The sequence below is a fragment of the Pectinophora gossypiella genome, chromosome 15 (assembly GCF_024362695.1).
Source record: "Pectinophora gossypiella chromosome 15, ilPecGoss1.1, whole genome shotgun sequence".
NCBI classification, from domain to species: Eukaryota; Metazoa; Arthropoda; class Insecta; order Lepidoptera; family Gelechiidae; genus Pectinophora; species Pectinophora gossypiella.
This window is the reverse complement of record NC_065418.1, coordinates 15,404,128-15,416,861: the sequence shown is the minus strand read 5'-3', so window position 1 is coordinate 15,416,861 and position 12,734 is coordinate 15,404,128. Positions and strand designations below refer to the sequence as shown.

General features: G+C 43.8%; 1 protein-coding gene across 1 annotated transcript; it reads left to right on the top strand.

Annotated features, from left to right (window-relative positions):
• The first annotated feature begins 6,893 nt into the window (after positions 1–6,893).
• On the top strand, positions 6,894–12,473 carry LOC126373296 (uncharacterized). Its single transcript, XM_050019398.1, has 6 exons — positions 6,894–7,008; positions 8,056–8,451; positions 8,999–9,141; positions 9,648–9,762; positions 10,223–10,378; positions 10,718–12,473. Exons 2-6 carry the CDS (start codon positions 8,079–8,081, stop codon positions 12,376–12,378), a joined length of 2,448 nt encoding a protein of 815 aa, XP_049875355.1. The 5' UTR covers positions 6,894–7,008; positions 8,056–8,078; the 3' UTR covers positions 12,379–12,473.
• Positions 12,474–12,734: the final 261 nt, after the last annotated feature.

The following is a 12,734-nucleotide window of genomic DNA, read 5'->3' as shown; positions in this document are numbered from 1 at the left end:
ACTGTGGAGATGTCAATCTTTTTATATGAGTTAATTAATAGAGGCAAGTCTTTGTGTGTCCAGTAGTTTAAATTGGTCAGAGAGTTTAGGGATCTTATTTTATTATGAAGAGGATGCGAAGAATTTTGAATAATGTTAAAATAGTACCTATCTGACAGAAATTGTCGCCGTAGCTGCAGAGGAGCCTCGACGCATTCAATTTGAAGGGCATTTGTTGGGGATGACTTCATAGCTCCTGTAATTACACGTAAACATTTATATTGAATTTTATCAAGTTTACATAATGCCATCTTGTTACAGGGTTCCAGAATGAAGCAAGCGTAGTCGAAGTGACTTCGAATAACAGCATTATATAAAAGTTTTTGACTGTATGGGTGGGATCCCCACCAAACTCCAGAGAGTGACCTGAGCACATTAATATTTTTTTCGCATTTATTCGCAATGTAATTGAGATGGTGGATACCTTTCAATTTATCGTCTAGGATGACCCCTAAGAATTTGACGTTGTTTTGGATGGCTATGGGTTGATCGTTCACATGGATGTCAATTGGAGGAATGGAACGTTTACGGGTAAATACTACAGCACTACATTTGTGAACTGACAAGGACAGACCATGATCATCGAGCCAGATGTTAAGGTAGTGTAAGGCAGAATTGAGACGTGAGCTTGCTTCTAGAAGTGATGATGAGCTGGCATATAAGACGATGTCGTCGGCATATTGTAAGATATTGCAGAAGGAGAGGACTGTTCTGTCAAGGTCATAAGTATAGACGTTGTACAGCAGAGGACTAAGGACAGAACCCTGCGGAAGTCCCTTCCACAAAGTTCTTGGAGAAGAAAGGGAGCCCTGGACTCTAACAGAGATAGAGCGAGCCGTGAAGAGATTACATATGATGTTGACCATCCTTACCGAAATATTCAGATTTAGCATTTTCTGCCTGAGCACTGGTAGGAGGACATTGTCATATGCAGAAGATATGTCAAGAAAGATACCGATGACATGTTTATCATTGCTAAAAGAGCGTCTGACGTCTGTGGTGAAAATGCTGAGACTATCCAAGGTACCCAAACCCCTTCTGAATCCGAATTGGGACTGAGACAATATGCCTTTGTTTTCTAGGAACCACTCCAAACGGTTTTTTATTAAGTGCTCTAAAATTTTGGCTAGAGTGGACGAAAGGGCAATGGGCCTATACGAGGCCGCATCACTGGGATTTTTCCCGGGTTTTAAGATGGGGATAACAATTTGTGTTTTCCAGGCTGTTGGTACAGAGCCCGAAATGAAAATTTTGTTGATGACGTCAAGAAGATAATGTATGGCAATCTCTGGAGATTTAGTTACGAATGAGTAGGGTATACCATCTATGCCTGGGGATGAATCACGGAGGTTGTCAAGTGCACAGCAGAGTTCGGCGAAGGAGAAGGGCTCATCAAAAGTATCCATAGATGGTGTTACATTATCTAGTAAAGAGAGGCAGTCCTGTGTTGGAACATAAGGAGGCGCAAGTTTGTTGGTAAAATCAGGAAGCCACGAGGATGTATCATTGGAGGGAACGTTATAGTCATCCGAGAGATAACCTCTGAAAGATTTGATACGTCTCCAGACCATGGACGCGGGTGAACGAGGAGCAAGTGACTCACAAAAATCTCGCCATCCTTTAGTTTTTTTTTTGGATAGTAGTCTTTTGCAGCGGGCCGTCTCCCTCTGGAACACCAAATAACTGTCTAATGATGTTAAGTCAGCCGCAAATGTCTTCTCTGCCTCATTACGACGACGAACACTCGAGGAGCATTCAGAGTCCCACCACGGAGGTGAGGAGATTTTACCGCGAGCCGAGTTTTTAATTGGAATACTCTCATCAGCAGATGAGATAAGGCATTGAGTGAAATCGTCGTAACAGGTCAAAAAATTTGAGGAAGAGACAGACGGCAGTGAGTGCACCTTTACCCGGACAAGATCCGAGTATTTATCCCAATCAGCCTTTTTGATGCGGTATTTTAAGAGAGGAGGAGGACCTTTGATGGGAGGGGAATGGTTGTGGTAATTTAAAATGATGGGGAAATGGTCACTACCGTAACAGTTAGGCAAGGTTTTCCAAGAGAGGGACATCACTAAACTAGGAGAAGCCATCGATAAATCCACCATACTTGCATTCTGCAAAGGGGAGGATCTTCTCGTGGCTGATCCATCATTTAGGACACATAGGTTACGATCGTCTAGTAGATCTAGGAGAGTAGATGAATTGGAATCACATCTATGTGAACCCCATAGCGTATGATGGCAGTTAAAATCGCCGAGAATTAAAAGAGGATGTGGTAAATTTGAAAGAATGTTGTTTAATTCGGAGAAGAGGGAGTGATCTGGATGAGGGACATACACCGAAGCTATGGTTAGGTTTAGGGCCTTAACTGCTACAATATGAAGGTCAGGGCTATGGGGTGGAATGGGGATTTGGGAATAGGACATGTGCCTATTAATAAGCAAAGCCGAACCTGCTCGACCATCGATTCTGTCATCCCGGAGACAGGCGAAGCCCGATACTCTAAAGAGTGATCCAGGTCTCAGCCAAGTCTCCGAGATGGCACAGACAACTGGTTTAAATTTGTTTATTAAATATATGAGTTCATGTTTCTTACTTCTGATGCTTTTACAGTTCCATTGAAGGAGATTGTGACCTGCCATTTTTATTGATTAAGGTGACGATAAATTGCTGTAGTAGAGTAATGACGTTGTTCGGTAGAGCATCTGAAAATTTGGATACTAGATTAACAAGGGAACAGATTAATAATTCAATAAGATTGTCGTTGGGAGTAAGGAGGGGGGTGGGGTCATCGAGATTAGGGTTGGGGAATGCACATCCATTGGGTTGAGTTGATGACGGGGTGTTTGTAATATCCCTGTGAGCAAGGACGTCAAAAGATTTACCTAAATCTGGGGGTGTGCGTCGTTCCCGATATACCGTCTTCCGGTAGGAAGAATAGCTTTGATTGTGCGGAGGAGGGGTAGATGAAGAGGGGACCGCGTGGGGCAAGGCTGTCTGAGAGTAGGAAGTTGAAGGTTGGGAGAGAACATCAGCAAATGAACGCTTTACTATTGGGAATCGATGAGATGCGTCAGTGTAAGAGATACTCTCCTCTGACATGACCAGTTTTATGGCCTTTTGTCTGGAATGTTCAGGACATTTGGGGTCAGTGGCCCTATGGTTACCACTACAAAAAAGGCATGTTGGAGGGGAGTCTATGTTGTTGCATGAATCCCCATAGTGAGGTTGAGCACACATATAGCATCTAGGCTTTGAACGGCATTGAGCTTTTATATGCCCAAAACGGCAGCAGCCTCTGCACTGGATCGTGGGAAGTTGATAAGTATCCACAGGCAAAGAGGTGTAAAAACAAAAGATTTTCTTCGGTAGTGATTGGCCTAGGAAGGTTAAAACCACAGTGGTTGAGGGAATCCAGCATGTGGACCCATCGATAATCTTTTTCATGTTGATGCGTCTAGCCTTTACGACCTTACCACAACCAGGAGGATACTGAATATTAGACACTAGTTCTTCTAGTGTCCAGTCTACCGGGATATTCCTTACAACTCCCATTCTGGAGACCTGAAACTGTGGGATGGTGGCAGAATATTTGTGTTCCGACAAGAAAGAATTGGACACAAAGTTGTTTGCATCGGAGGCAGAAGAGAATTCTATGGAAATTCGGTTTCGACCCACACTGCTAATTCCACCGTTGACAATTCCCCTAACTTTGTTTTTGTGGATTAATTGGGCGAATTTCAGAACCCTAATAGTCAGACCCGCGGATGGGTCAGCTTCCACTCGAGTGACGTGAACTGAGAAAGGTGCTCTGTCATTTTCGGAGTACATTAACTTCCCTTGAGAGGTATATTCAGGAGTAATATACACGTCTTGGATAGACGCCGCTGGAGAGAATGTTTTTTTATGAGCGGGATTGTTCAATTCCGAGTCCGCTGGGCGTTTAGTAGGCTTTTGCGCACAGGGTAATACCTGACTTTGCGTCATAGGTTCTGGAGACAGATCTTTGTCTGGTGGTAAACCACCTCCTCCCGGAGGAGGATCGTCCTCCATATTAAACACAGGGATAAGATTACATGCACTGATTATACTTACCAGTAATATAACCCACCACCAACAAGAAACAAGTAGGATCTATCACAAAACAGAGGAGAAATCCAAAAAAAAACAAAAATATTCGGCCGCAACGTGTTTCCTTGAAAACAATGACAGGCAGACGTGGTTACCTTCAAAAGTTCCATCATTTCACTAACATTCAATCAAAATGACAGAAGTCATTAGTATATCAATAATACTATGTATAAGAAAACGTAACTCTCCGCCCTGCACCAATTCATATCGGGCGCCGACCTCACTACCTCTGGGTCTTACTTTAGTTAGTCTTAAATGATCGTAAGCATTATAATATATTAACATAGTATTAGGATGGAGAGCTCCCGGAGTGTGTCTGTCCTCGCACTTACGCCTTAGGCGGCACACGATAAATATGAGATTTTTGTGTGGAGTATCCGGGATATGTCGATAGTAAACATCGATACCTGAACATAGATTCGTACTCTGTGTGTGATCCACAGATATTTAATTATGCCAGCACCCCACTATTTACACCCGCAGCATAAATCTTCGCAGAATAATTTCATCAGCAAGGGATTGCATCTAATCCAACAGTCACAAATCGCCAGAAGACCTTTTTCTGCCAGAATGCGTGGCAATAGAGTGGAAAATGGACCTTATGTTCTTTGGTTGCAGACTGCAGTGCTAAGATGGATAAGCATGACAAATGAGCCATCTGGTGATAGGTTACTAACGCATCGCTCACATAGATAGTGAGAATAGTCGCTTTTACGACGTGTCCTTTATGATAAACTATAAAAGTTAAACACTGGCACCTTATGTGTATTACGTTACTAAGTAGATTAACATAACATAAACTGCCTATATACGTCCCACTGCTGGGCACAGGCCTCCCCTCAATCAACCGGAGGGGGTATGGAGCATACTCCACCACGCTGCTCCACTGCGGGTTGGTGGAGGTGTTTTTACGGCTATTAGCCGGGACCAACGGCTTAACGTGCCCTCCGAAGCACGGAATCATCTTACTTTTTCGGACAATCAGGTGATTCAAGCCTGAAAAGTCCTTACCAAACAAAGGACAGTCTCACAAAGTGATTTCGACAATGTCCCCATCGGGGACTAAGTAGATTATGTTACTGTAAAACTACGATAAATCTTAAGATTTACCAAGAGGTGACGGTAAAGCCCAAACCATCTTCAATAATCGGATTTACTTTTTCATAATATTATACCACTGAGCCGTGGTAAATACTGAAAAAAGAGATGTTTGACGTGCATGTGCACCTACGATGGCCGCCGTGGTCCATTAGTTGCGTAATTTGGGGTTTCACCATGATCACATGGTAAATCTTAGGATTTACTAACACCGGAACACCTCGATACCGGCCCCGCCAGCGGCGTATGATCCATATTTATAAAATGTTTTTGTAGTTTGTACACACATCCCTATTGAGTTAACTCATTCGTCGTTCCAAAGACCTATTCAATTCATGTTCATTTCATCGTCGCCTTTGTTTTCCTTTGCCACTCGCTTCGTTGTCGCCGATATTGCTATTTTGACTTGACTGAAATAAACTGATGAATAAGTGACGCAAAATCCAGTTCTCTGATTGTACCGTTACTTTTGACGGCATTCACAACGAGGAAGAAAACATAAAACGTGAAGAAGTTCGTTGTCAACTTCGAGAAGAAACATTTGTCGTGATCAGCATTTTGAATGTATGTTATTACACTACCTATAGTTTTCTAAATGTAATCGGCGTCGGCCCTTGCAGCTAAATGGCGTATTCATTTCAGGAGTAACAAGGATATCCAGCTCAGTAAGACGTTATCTTGGCTTTTGCGCCACGGGGCGGCAAAGGAAGGATTGCGCTTGAGGTATTTTGACCCCAACACAACATATTGTTGCATCTTCACGTACCTACTTAACCTTAAAGAAGGTCAAAAAATAATACCGTTATTTTATTTACTTTTTGAAAACTCTTTACCTATAGAAATCCAAGTGCTGGATGACAAAGAGATTTTTAATTTCCTTCACGCGCAATCAGGCGTATGTAATAAATTTCCGGTTGTAATTTTTATTTAGAAATAAATGTAGTATATTGAAGCAATTCTTGTTTCTATAAAATTATTTTTATAGAAACAAGAATTGCTAAAACTAAACACAGTATGTGATTCTAATATCGTATAGGGTTTGGCATTGACAAGTAATGTGCAAAACATATATTTTTCCAGTTCTGAAGGCTACATATCAGTGAGTGAAATACTCCAACACAAAAGTTTACGAGGCAAGTTCACTCGTTCAGATATAGAAAGTGTGGTGGCAACTAACAACAAACAGAGGTTCTCTCTACGGACCAACATTGCCACCAATGCCTTGGAAATCAAAGCTAACCAGGGACACACACTGCCCGTTAGTGATAACGAACTGATTTCAATTACCGAGGTAAAAATTTGTACTTTTGATGTTATTGTATTAAGTCATGCGAAAAAACTATCCTATGGTTATTTTAATTTATTTTTGATAGGTATTTATTTGGGGATTCCCCTTATTGATTTAAATGAAATAAATTATTATTTGTTCATTACAGCCAAAGTATGATACAGTAATCCACGGCACATATTTGAAGGTCTGGCCACAGATAAAGAACCACGGCTTAAGTCGTATGAAAAGACAGCACATACATTTTGCAAAAGGAAAGTACGGTGATCCAACTGTCATCAGTGGTTTGAGACATACTGCACAAGTTTATATTTATATTGATCTAAAAAAGGCTCTTGATGATGGTATAAAATTCTATGAGGCTATAAACGGTGTCATATTATCACCGGGAAATGATAACGGTTATTTAGACATAAAATACTTTGAAAAAGTTATCAAAGTCGATACTGGTATGTATTTTTTTGCCTTTTTTTAACCTTATAATATAAACATGTTAATTATTTATTTTGCTTTAATTTATACTGACATTTACTAATAGATATTTATATTCTATTTAATAATGGTGTTACACTGAGCATTTCTAATCATTTGTGAAGTGCTTGTTAGATGCAAGTGTTATTGAACAACTAACCTACCTCACCTCCAACCAGTTGAGACTTGTATTGACTGTCATTCATCTTTGTTTATTGTTGTTTTATAAATCATAAAATGTATTCACTCTTAACAGCAGCACAATTAAAGAACTGTTATGTGTTGTACAAAATTTAATCCATCACCCCAAATACACTACAAATTGTTTAAATTTTTTTTTTATCAGTGACATCTGTACTCACATCACTACATTCTCACACTGACCTAGGCAGGCACTAGGCACTATTGTACCTTCACCTCCCCAAGCCTAAAATCCCTATTAATAGCTACTGCTTCAAAACAAAGTATGACTGAGGAAAAGAGCTGCACAACCACAAAAAAAAAATTAACTGAATACTGTAAACTTTTTAGGAATACATATCTCCTCCACTTTCGAAAGAAAATCTTAGTGTAAAAATGTAATTCTATTCTTATTCTTATGTAGCTTTAAGTAACACATCTACAACTACATGTTTACCACAAACTTATAAAATATATATTTTTATGATAATTTTCTTTTAAGTCTTAAAAGAAAAAAGAAAGAAAATTGAAACAATTTGTAGTGTATTTGGGGTGATGGATTAAATTTTGTACAACACATAACAGTTCTTTAATTGTGCTGCTGTTAAGAGTGAATACATTTTATGATTTATAAAACAACAATAAACAAAGATGAATGACAGTCAATACAAGTCTCAACTGGTTGGAGGTAAGGTAGCAAAGACTAGAGCGCCATTTACAGCTTTGCCTCTGCTTCCCCATTAATAGGATTTGTAGGTTGGAACTAAAATAGAATATCACCTTTCAATAAGTGTTCTCTGACAATCCTGAGTTAAAAATGTATGTGTGACGTTTACTGCTCACAGGTGAGCAAATCTACCCATGAGAGATGGAAGCTTGTGGGGCCGCCCCCGCCTCCGCAGCCGCGCCGCCGGCCGCAAAGCCCGCGCCCCCCGAGCCGCGCGGGGCCCCCGCACCCCCCCACCTCGCTAGCCAGGCGGCACCCTTCACTCGCGCACTTGCAACCCCCCACCGCGGCCCCGGCCCCCCCGGTGCGGGCCCCCGTCACCCCGGCCCCACCGGTGCGGGCCCCCGTCCCCCCGGCCCCCCCGCTGCGAGCCCCCGTCGCCCGGGCCCCCCCGGTGCGAGTCCCCGGCCCGCCGGGGAAGGCTCGCCCGCCCGCCAGTCCCGGCGCCGGCCCATCCGCAACCAAGATGCTAACGATGATCCCGGCAGCTACGCATGCAAAGCACAGGTTTCTGGTTAGTATTTAATTTTTTTATTATTATCTAGTTACGGACCTTGATCTCGATATACTATTTCAGAATATGACTTCAAATGGCTGTGAAACTTAAAGTCAACAATCAACTTTTGAATGGCGTGTCGAGGAGTTCTGATATTTGGCGACATATTATAGACATTTTGTTGGTGATATAATTAAAGGCTTATCCTGACACTACCACCAAAAAATGCTTGTAAGTTTTAAGGGCAGACCAACAAATTCTGACATTTGGCGACAAATATTGACAAATCGTCATTTTTTCTGTGTGGTCAGTATCCTGATTCGTCATGGTGGCAGGATAAGAGATACAATTGAAAGAACAATTACAATCTTCAACCCAACAAGAAAACAAATAAATCCCACCTTTGTAGAATGTACACATCCCTTCTTTAAAATATAAAAAAGCTATGCATAACAATATTCAATTATGGAACGAACAAACAAACTGCAGAACGAAGAATCCCACCTTTTATGAAATAAATAGACAATACAATACGTCACCCCCCATTCCCACCCCCCGACCGCAGGGTTCCCGCCGTACACGCAGGTCATCGACCTGATCCGCCTGTTCTCCCGGTTTGGCACGGTGCGCGTGGACAAGCTCAACAACGGGGCTTCCTTCGCGCTCCTCACCTTCGCTAACGAACACGAGGCACGGGCCGCTATACAGGTAAATAACTGTCACTGTCTGTAACTGTCCGTGTGTGTGTGTGTAACCGTGTGTCTGTGTGGTAACTGTCTTATATAAAGAGGTTATTCATTATGAGGCTACCCAATCCACCCAGCCCGATGTGTAAAGGTCACGGGCTCGCACGTCAAGATCGGGACGCTATTGGAATCGCTCCAGGTCGTGGTTACCATGGTTACGCCCACGCTGAGCCCGCGAAGGTGACTCAGTCAGGACGGAATAGCTAGTCTAATAACCGGTCAAATTGGTTATTGCCCGTAATTTCTGTCAGCGCACGCATCAAATTGTGCGTACGAATACGAACACGCAAGAGGAATTACAACCTTCCAAAACTATGTATGCGAGTTAGGGGTCATATAACAGAATGAAGAATCCCTACTTTTTCTTACAAAGCAAATTCGTATCCAAAGGTTGACCAATCAAAAACATACACAAACTTAGCGCATTAATCCTTTCGTTTTGAAACATGCTATATTTTCGTTTTACAGGCAAGCAAAAAAGTTAACATATATGGGGAATTTCTGCATGTGAAACCATTCAACTATCACATGGCAAACAGATTGACTCCGAGGCCTCGAGACTTCACTAGGAGCAAACAGAAAGGTAATATGCAACATTTCTTCTCTCTTGTTGGGTGTGAGATCAATGACCGACCTCATCAACCCAGAGATAAGGGTTACTATTGAGTCATCCATCACCATAGATTAGATGGGCCCGACATGGCTCATTCCGCCCAATTGACCAGCTAGTTTCGCCCACATTCAACAGATGGCGCCACATTCAATAATGCAGTCGTGAAACGCGATATTGAAGTTTACACAGCGAGACGCATATATATAACAACATCCGTTGAATCGTCGATCCCTAGTCACACTATCAACTTGTGACTAGCGGGGTATTATGCTCTGTTCGGTACTCCGGAAACCATCCTTTGGCGGCAGCACACCCTTGCCGCCAAATATCACTTTAGAACAATCGGATCATAAAGTGATTTTTGTGATATGAGAAAAATGGCTTGAAGGTATCGTACCAGGCCGAAAACTAAAAAATGTTTTACTTCCAGGTACTATAGTGGAGCCGTCAGAGATCGACCTGTCTGGGGACTTCCACATGCAGCTGGAGCGTCTGTTGGCGGTCGTCAGGTTGACGCAGGACGAGGCCTCCTCGTTGGCGCAGCTCTACACGGACGTGGAGGACTGTCTGCGGGCGCAATGGCCGGGTAACTTACAATGCAGATATACTTCATCGCTCGAACAGAAAATCAAAGACACAGGGGCTTTACTGCCAAGCACTAAACCTTTTTTATTTACTATAGGTTAGCGTTTGATCACAATCTCAGCTGTTAGTAAAGGTGGGGTGCACTTACCTATGAAAAATTATCATACCAGACGGGATAACTGATTAATTGGGCATATTCCTGCCTTTTTCTTTGCCCTTTTTAATTGTAGAAGTTGTCGTTTATTCTGTAAAAGATGCCAGTTGCTTCCCTGCTGGCGTCTCATTAAAACTTGCTGCTAAGTTTGAATGTCGTAGTTGACGTGGAGGTCGGTGTGCGCAGGTTGCACGGCGATGCCGTTCGGGTCCATCACGACGGGGCTGGGCATCAAGTCGAGCGACGCGGACTGCTACGTGCACGTGGGCGCACGGGCCGGGCGCGGGCGCGCCGCGTCGCCGGGCGCGGGCCGCGTGCAGCTGGCGCGGCGCCTGCTGGCGGCGCGCCCGCACGTCTTCGCCGAGATCCTGCCCATCCCGCGCGCCAACACGCCCATCGTCAAGTTCTTCCACCTGCCCACGCAGACCAACTGCGACCTCAGCTTCAAGACCCCGCTGGGCGCCCAGAACAGTAAGCTGATAGCCTTCATGCTGCACTCGGACCCCCGGCTGCTCCCGATGGCGGTGACGATAAAATACTGGGCGAAGGTTCACGATCTCTCGGGGACGGGGAAGCTCACCAACTACGCGCTGACCATGATGATCATCTTCTACCTGCAGCAGCCCCCGCTGGCGCTCCTGCCGGCGGTGTCTTGGCTGCAGCGCGATCCCAACGACGCCATAATAGTGGACAACTGGAACACGGGCTTCATGGACAACAGAGACCTCCTCCCGCCGACTCAGTGCTCCGCCACTTTACCTGAGCTCATCGGAGGATTCTTCGAGTTCTACTCCATGTTTAACTTCGACGACATGGTCGTCTGTCCGTTCATCGGCACCCCCATCAAGAAAGACCTCTTTAAAGACCTCCGCTTGTTACCGAAAGAGTTTGACAGATATAAAAATAATATCATAAATAGTTACGTGTTGCCGATGAGGTTCACGACTCCGATCTGCGTGCAGGACCCCTTCGAGCAGAGCCACAACGTCGCGTCCGCCATCACCTCCAGGCTCGCTGTGGAGATCAAGACGTACTTCAAGTTCGCAGCGAACGCTTACGAGAAGGAGAAACCGAACGACTACAAGGACTTTCTGAAGACTATCTTACTCCAGAAACCGAAAATCGTGAGGTCGAAGGCTCACCCGGAGTACAGGATCAACTTGTTCCCGAGGATAATCCTTAACATCGCGACTCCAGACTGGAAGGCCGTCGTGAGAGACGTCGCCTTCGCTATATTCGAGACCATGCTCAAGGTGAAGCTCGGAAAAGTCGAAGAGAAGGTCAACCCCGATTCCAAGAAGGAGAAGGAGAAATATATGGGAACGATAACGAAGGCTATTTGGAGGAGGAAACAGTTCTCGAGACTGTACGGATTGATGACCCTCGACTTCCAGGACAAGCAGACGAAAATCACAGAGGAGATCATGAATGTCGATAAACAGATGTTCAACCTGCAGTTCCAAGTAATAGTGACGTACGCACACGACCCCAAGAGTGCCGTAGTATCAGTCAAACTGACCAACGGCGATACGGAAGCCTTTAAAGAGTTCGGTAAATTCTTCATCTCGGTGGTGCAGAATTGGTTCATGGTGATGATCAGGCCGTTCACTAGGCAGACGGGGCCGGACACGGCCGCTAAGATAGCGGAGACTATCAAGATGCTCGACAGTAACTTGGAAAACAATGATTTGGATAGTGACGATGATGATGACGCCAACGAGAATGTTATAGAAAGTGCAGATGGTCCTGACAGTGCGAGCGACGAGGGCGAGGCGAGCGCGGAGGCGGGGGCGGCCGGGGGGGCGGCGGGGGCTGCCGCCGCGGCCCTCGACGCTCATTCACCTTAGACTTGCCTTGTTAAGACAGACGCTTTTACTACACAGTATAAAGTTGTATCAATAGAATTAGTCAATACAATCTATTTTATTAGTAAGTGAAGCAATTTATTGATGTTTTTTTTCTATTTTTTTAAATCTTTTTACAATCCCATTTTTGAATAATCACTGTTGTTTGATTTTCTTTCTCAAGTGCATCCTTGCTCTAGCATTCTTCCATTAATTTATTTTCCTTTTTTGATCTCCTACATACATACATCATCACGCCTATTTCCCAAGACACGATTCCTTCACACCTTTTCGTTTCGTCCATCATTAAAATCTTTACATGTTCCTTGATTTAGTATTTTTGCCTTGGTTTCATACAC

Bases quoted from the DNA above. Each gene is read 5' to 3' on its own strand.
- LOC126373296 (XM_050019398.1), top strand. From the start codon at position 8,079: ATGGAAGCTTGTGGGGCCGCCCCCGCCTCCGCAGCCGCGCCGCCGGCC. The intron at 9,142-9,647 runs GTAAATAACTGT...TTCGTTTTACAG, and splicing joins AGGCACGGGCCGCTATACAG to GCAAGCAAAAAAGTTAACAT. The intron at 9,763-10,222 runs GTAATATGCAAC...TTTTACTTCCAG, and splicing joins CACTAGGAGCAAACAGAAAG to GTACTATAGTGGAGCCGTCA.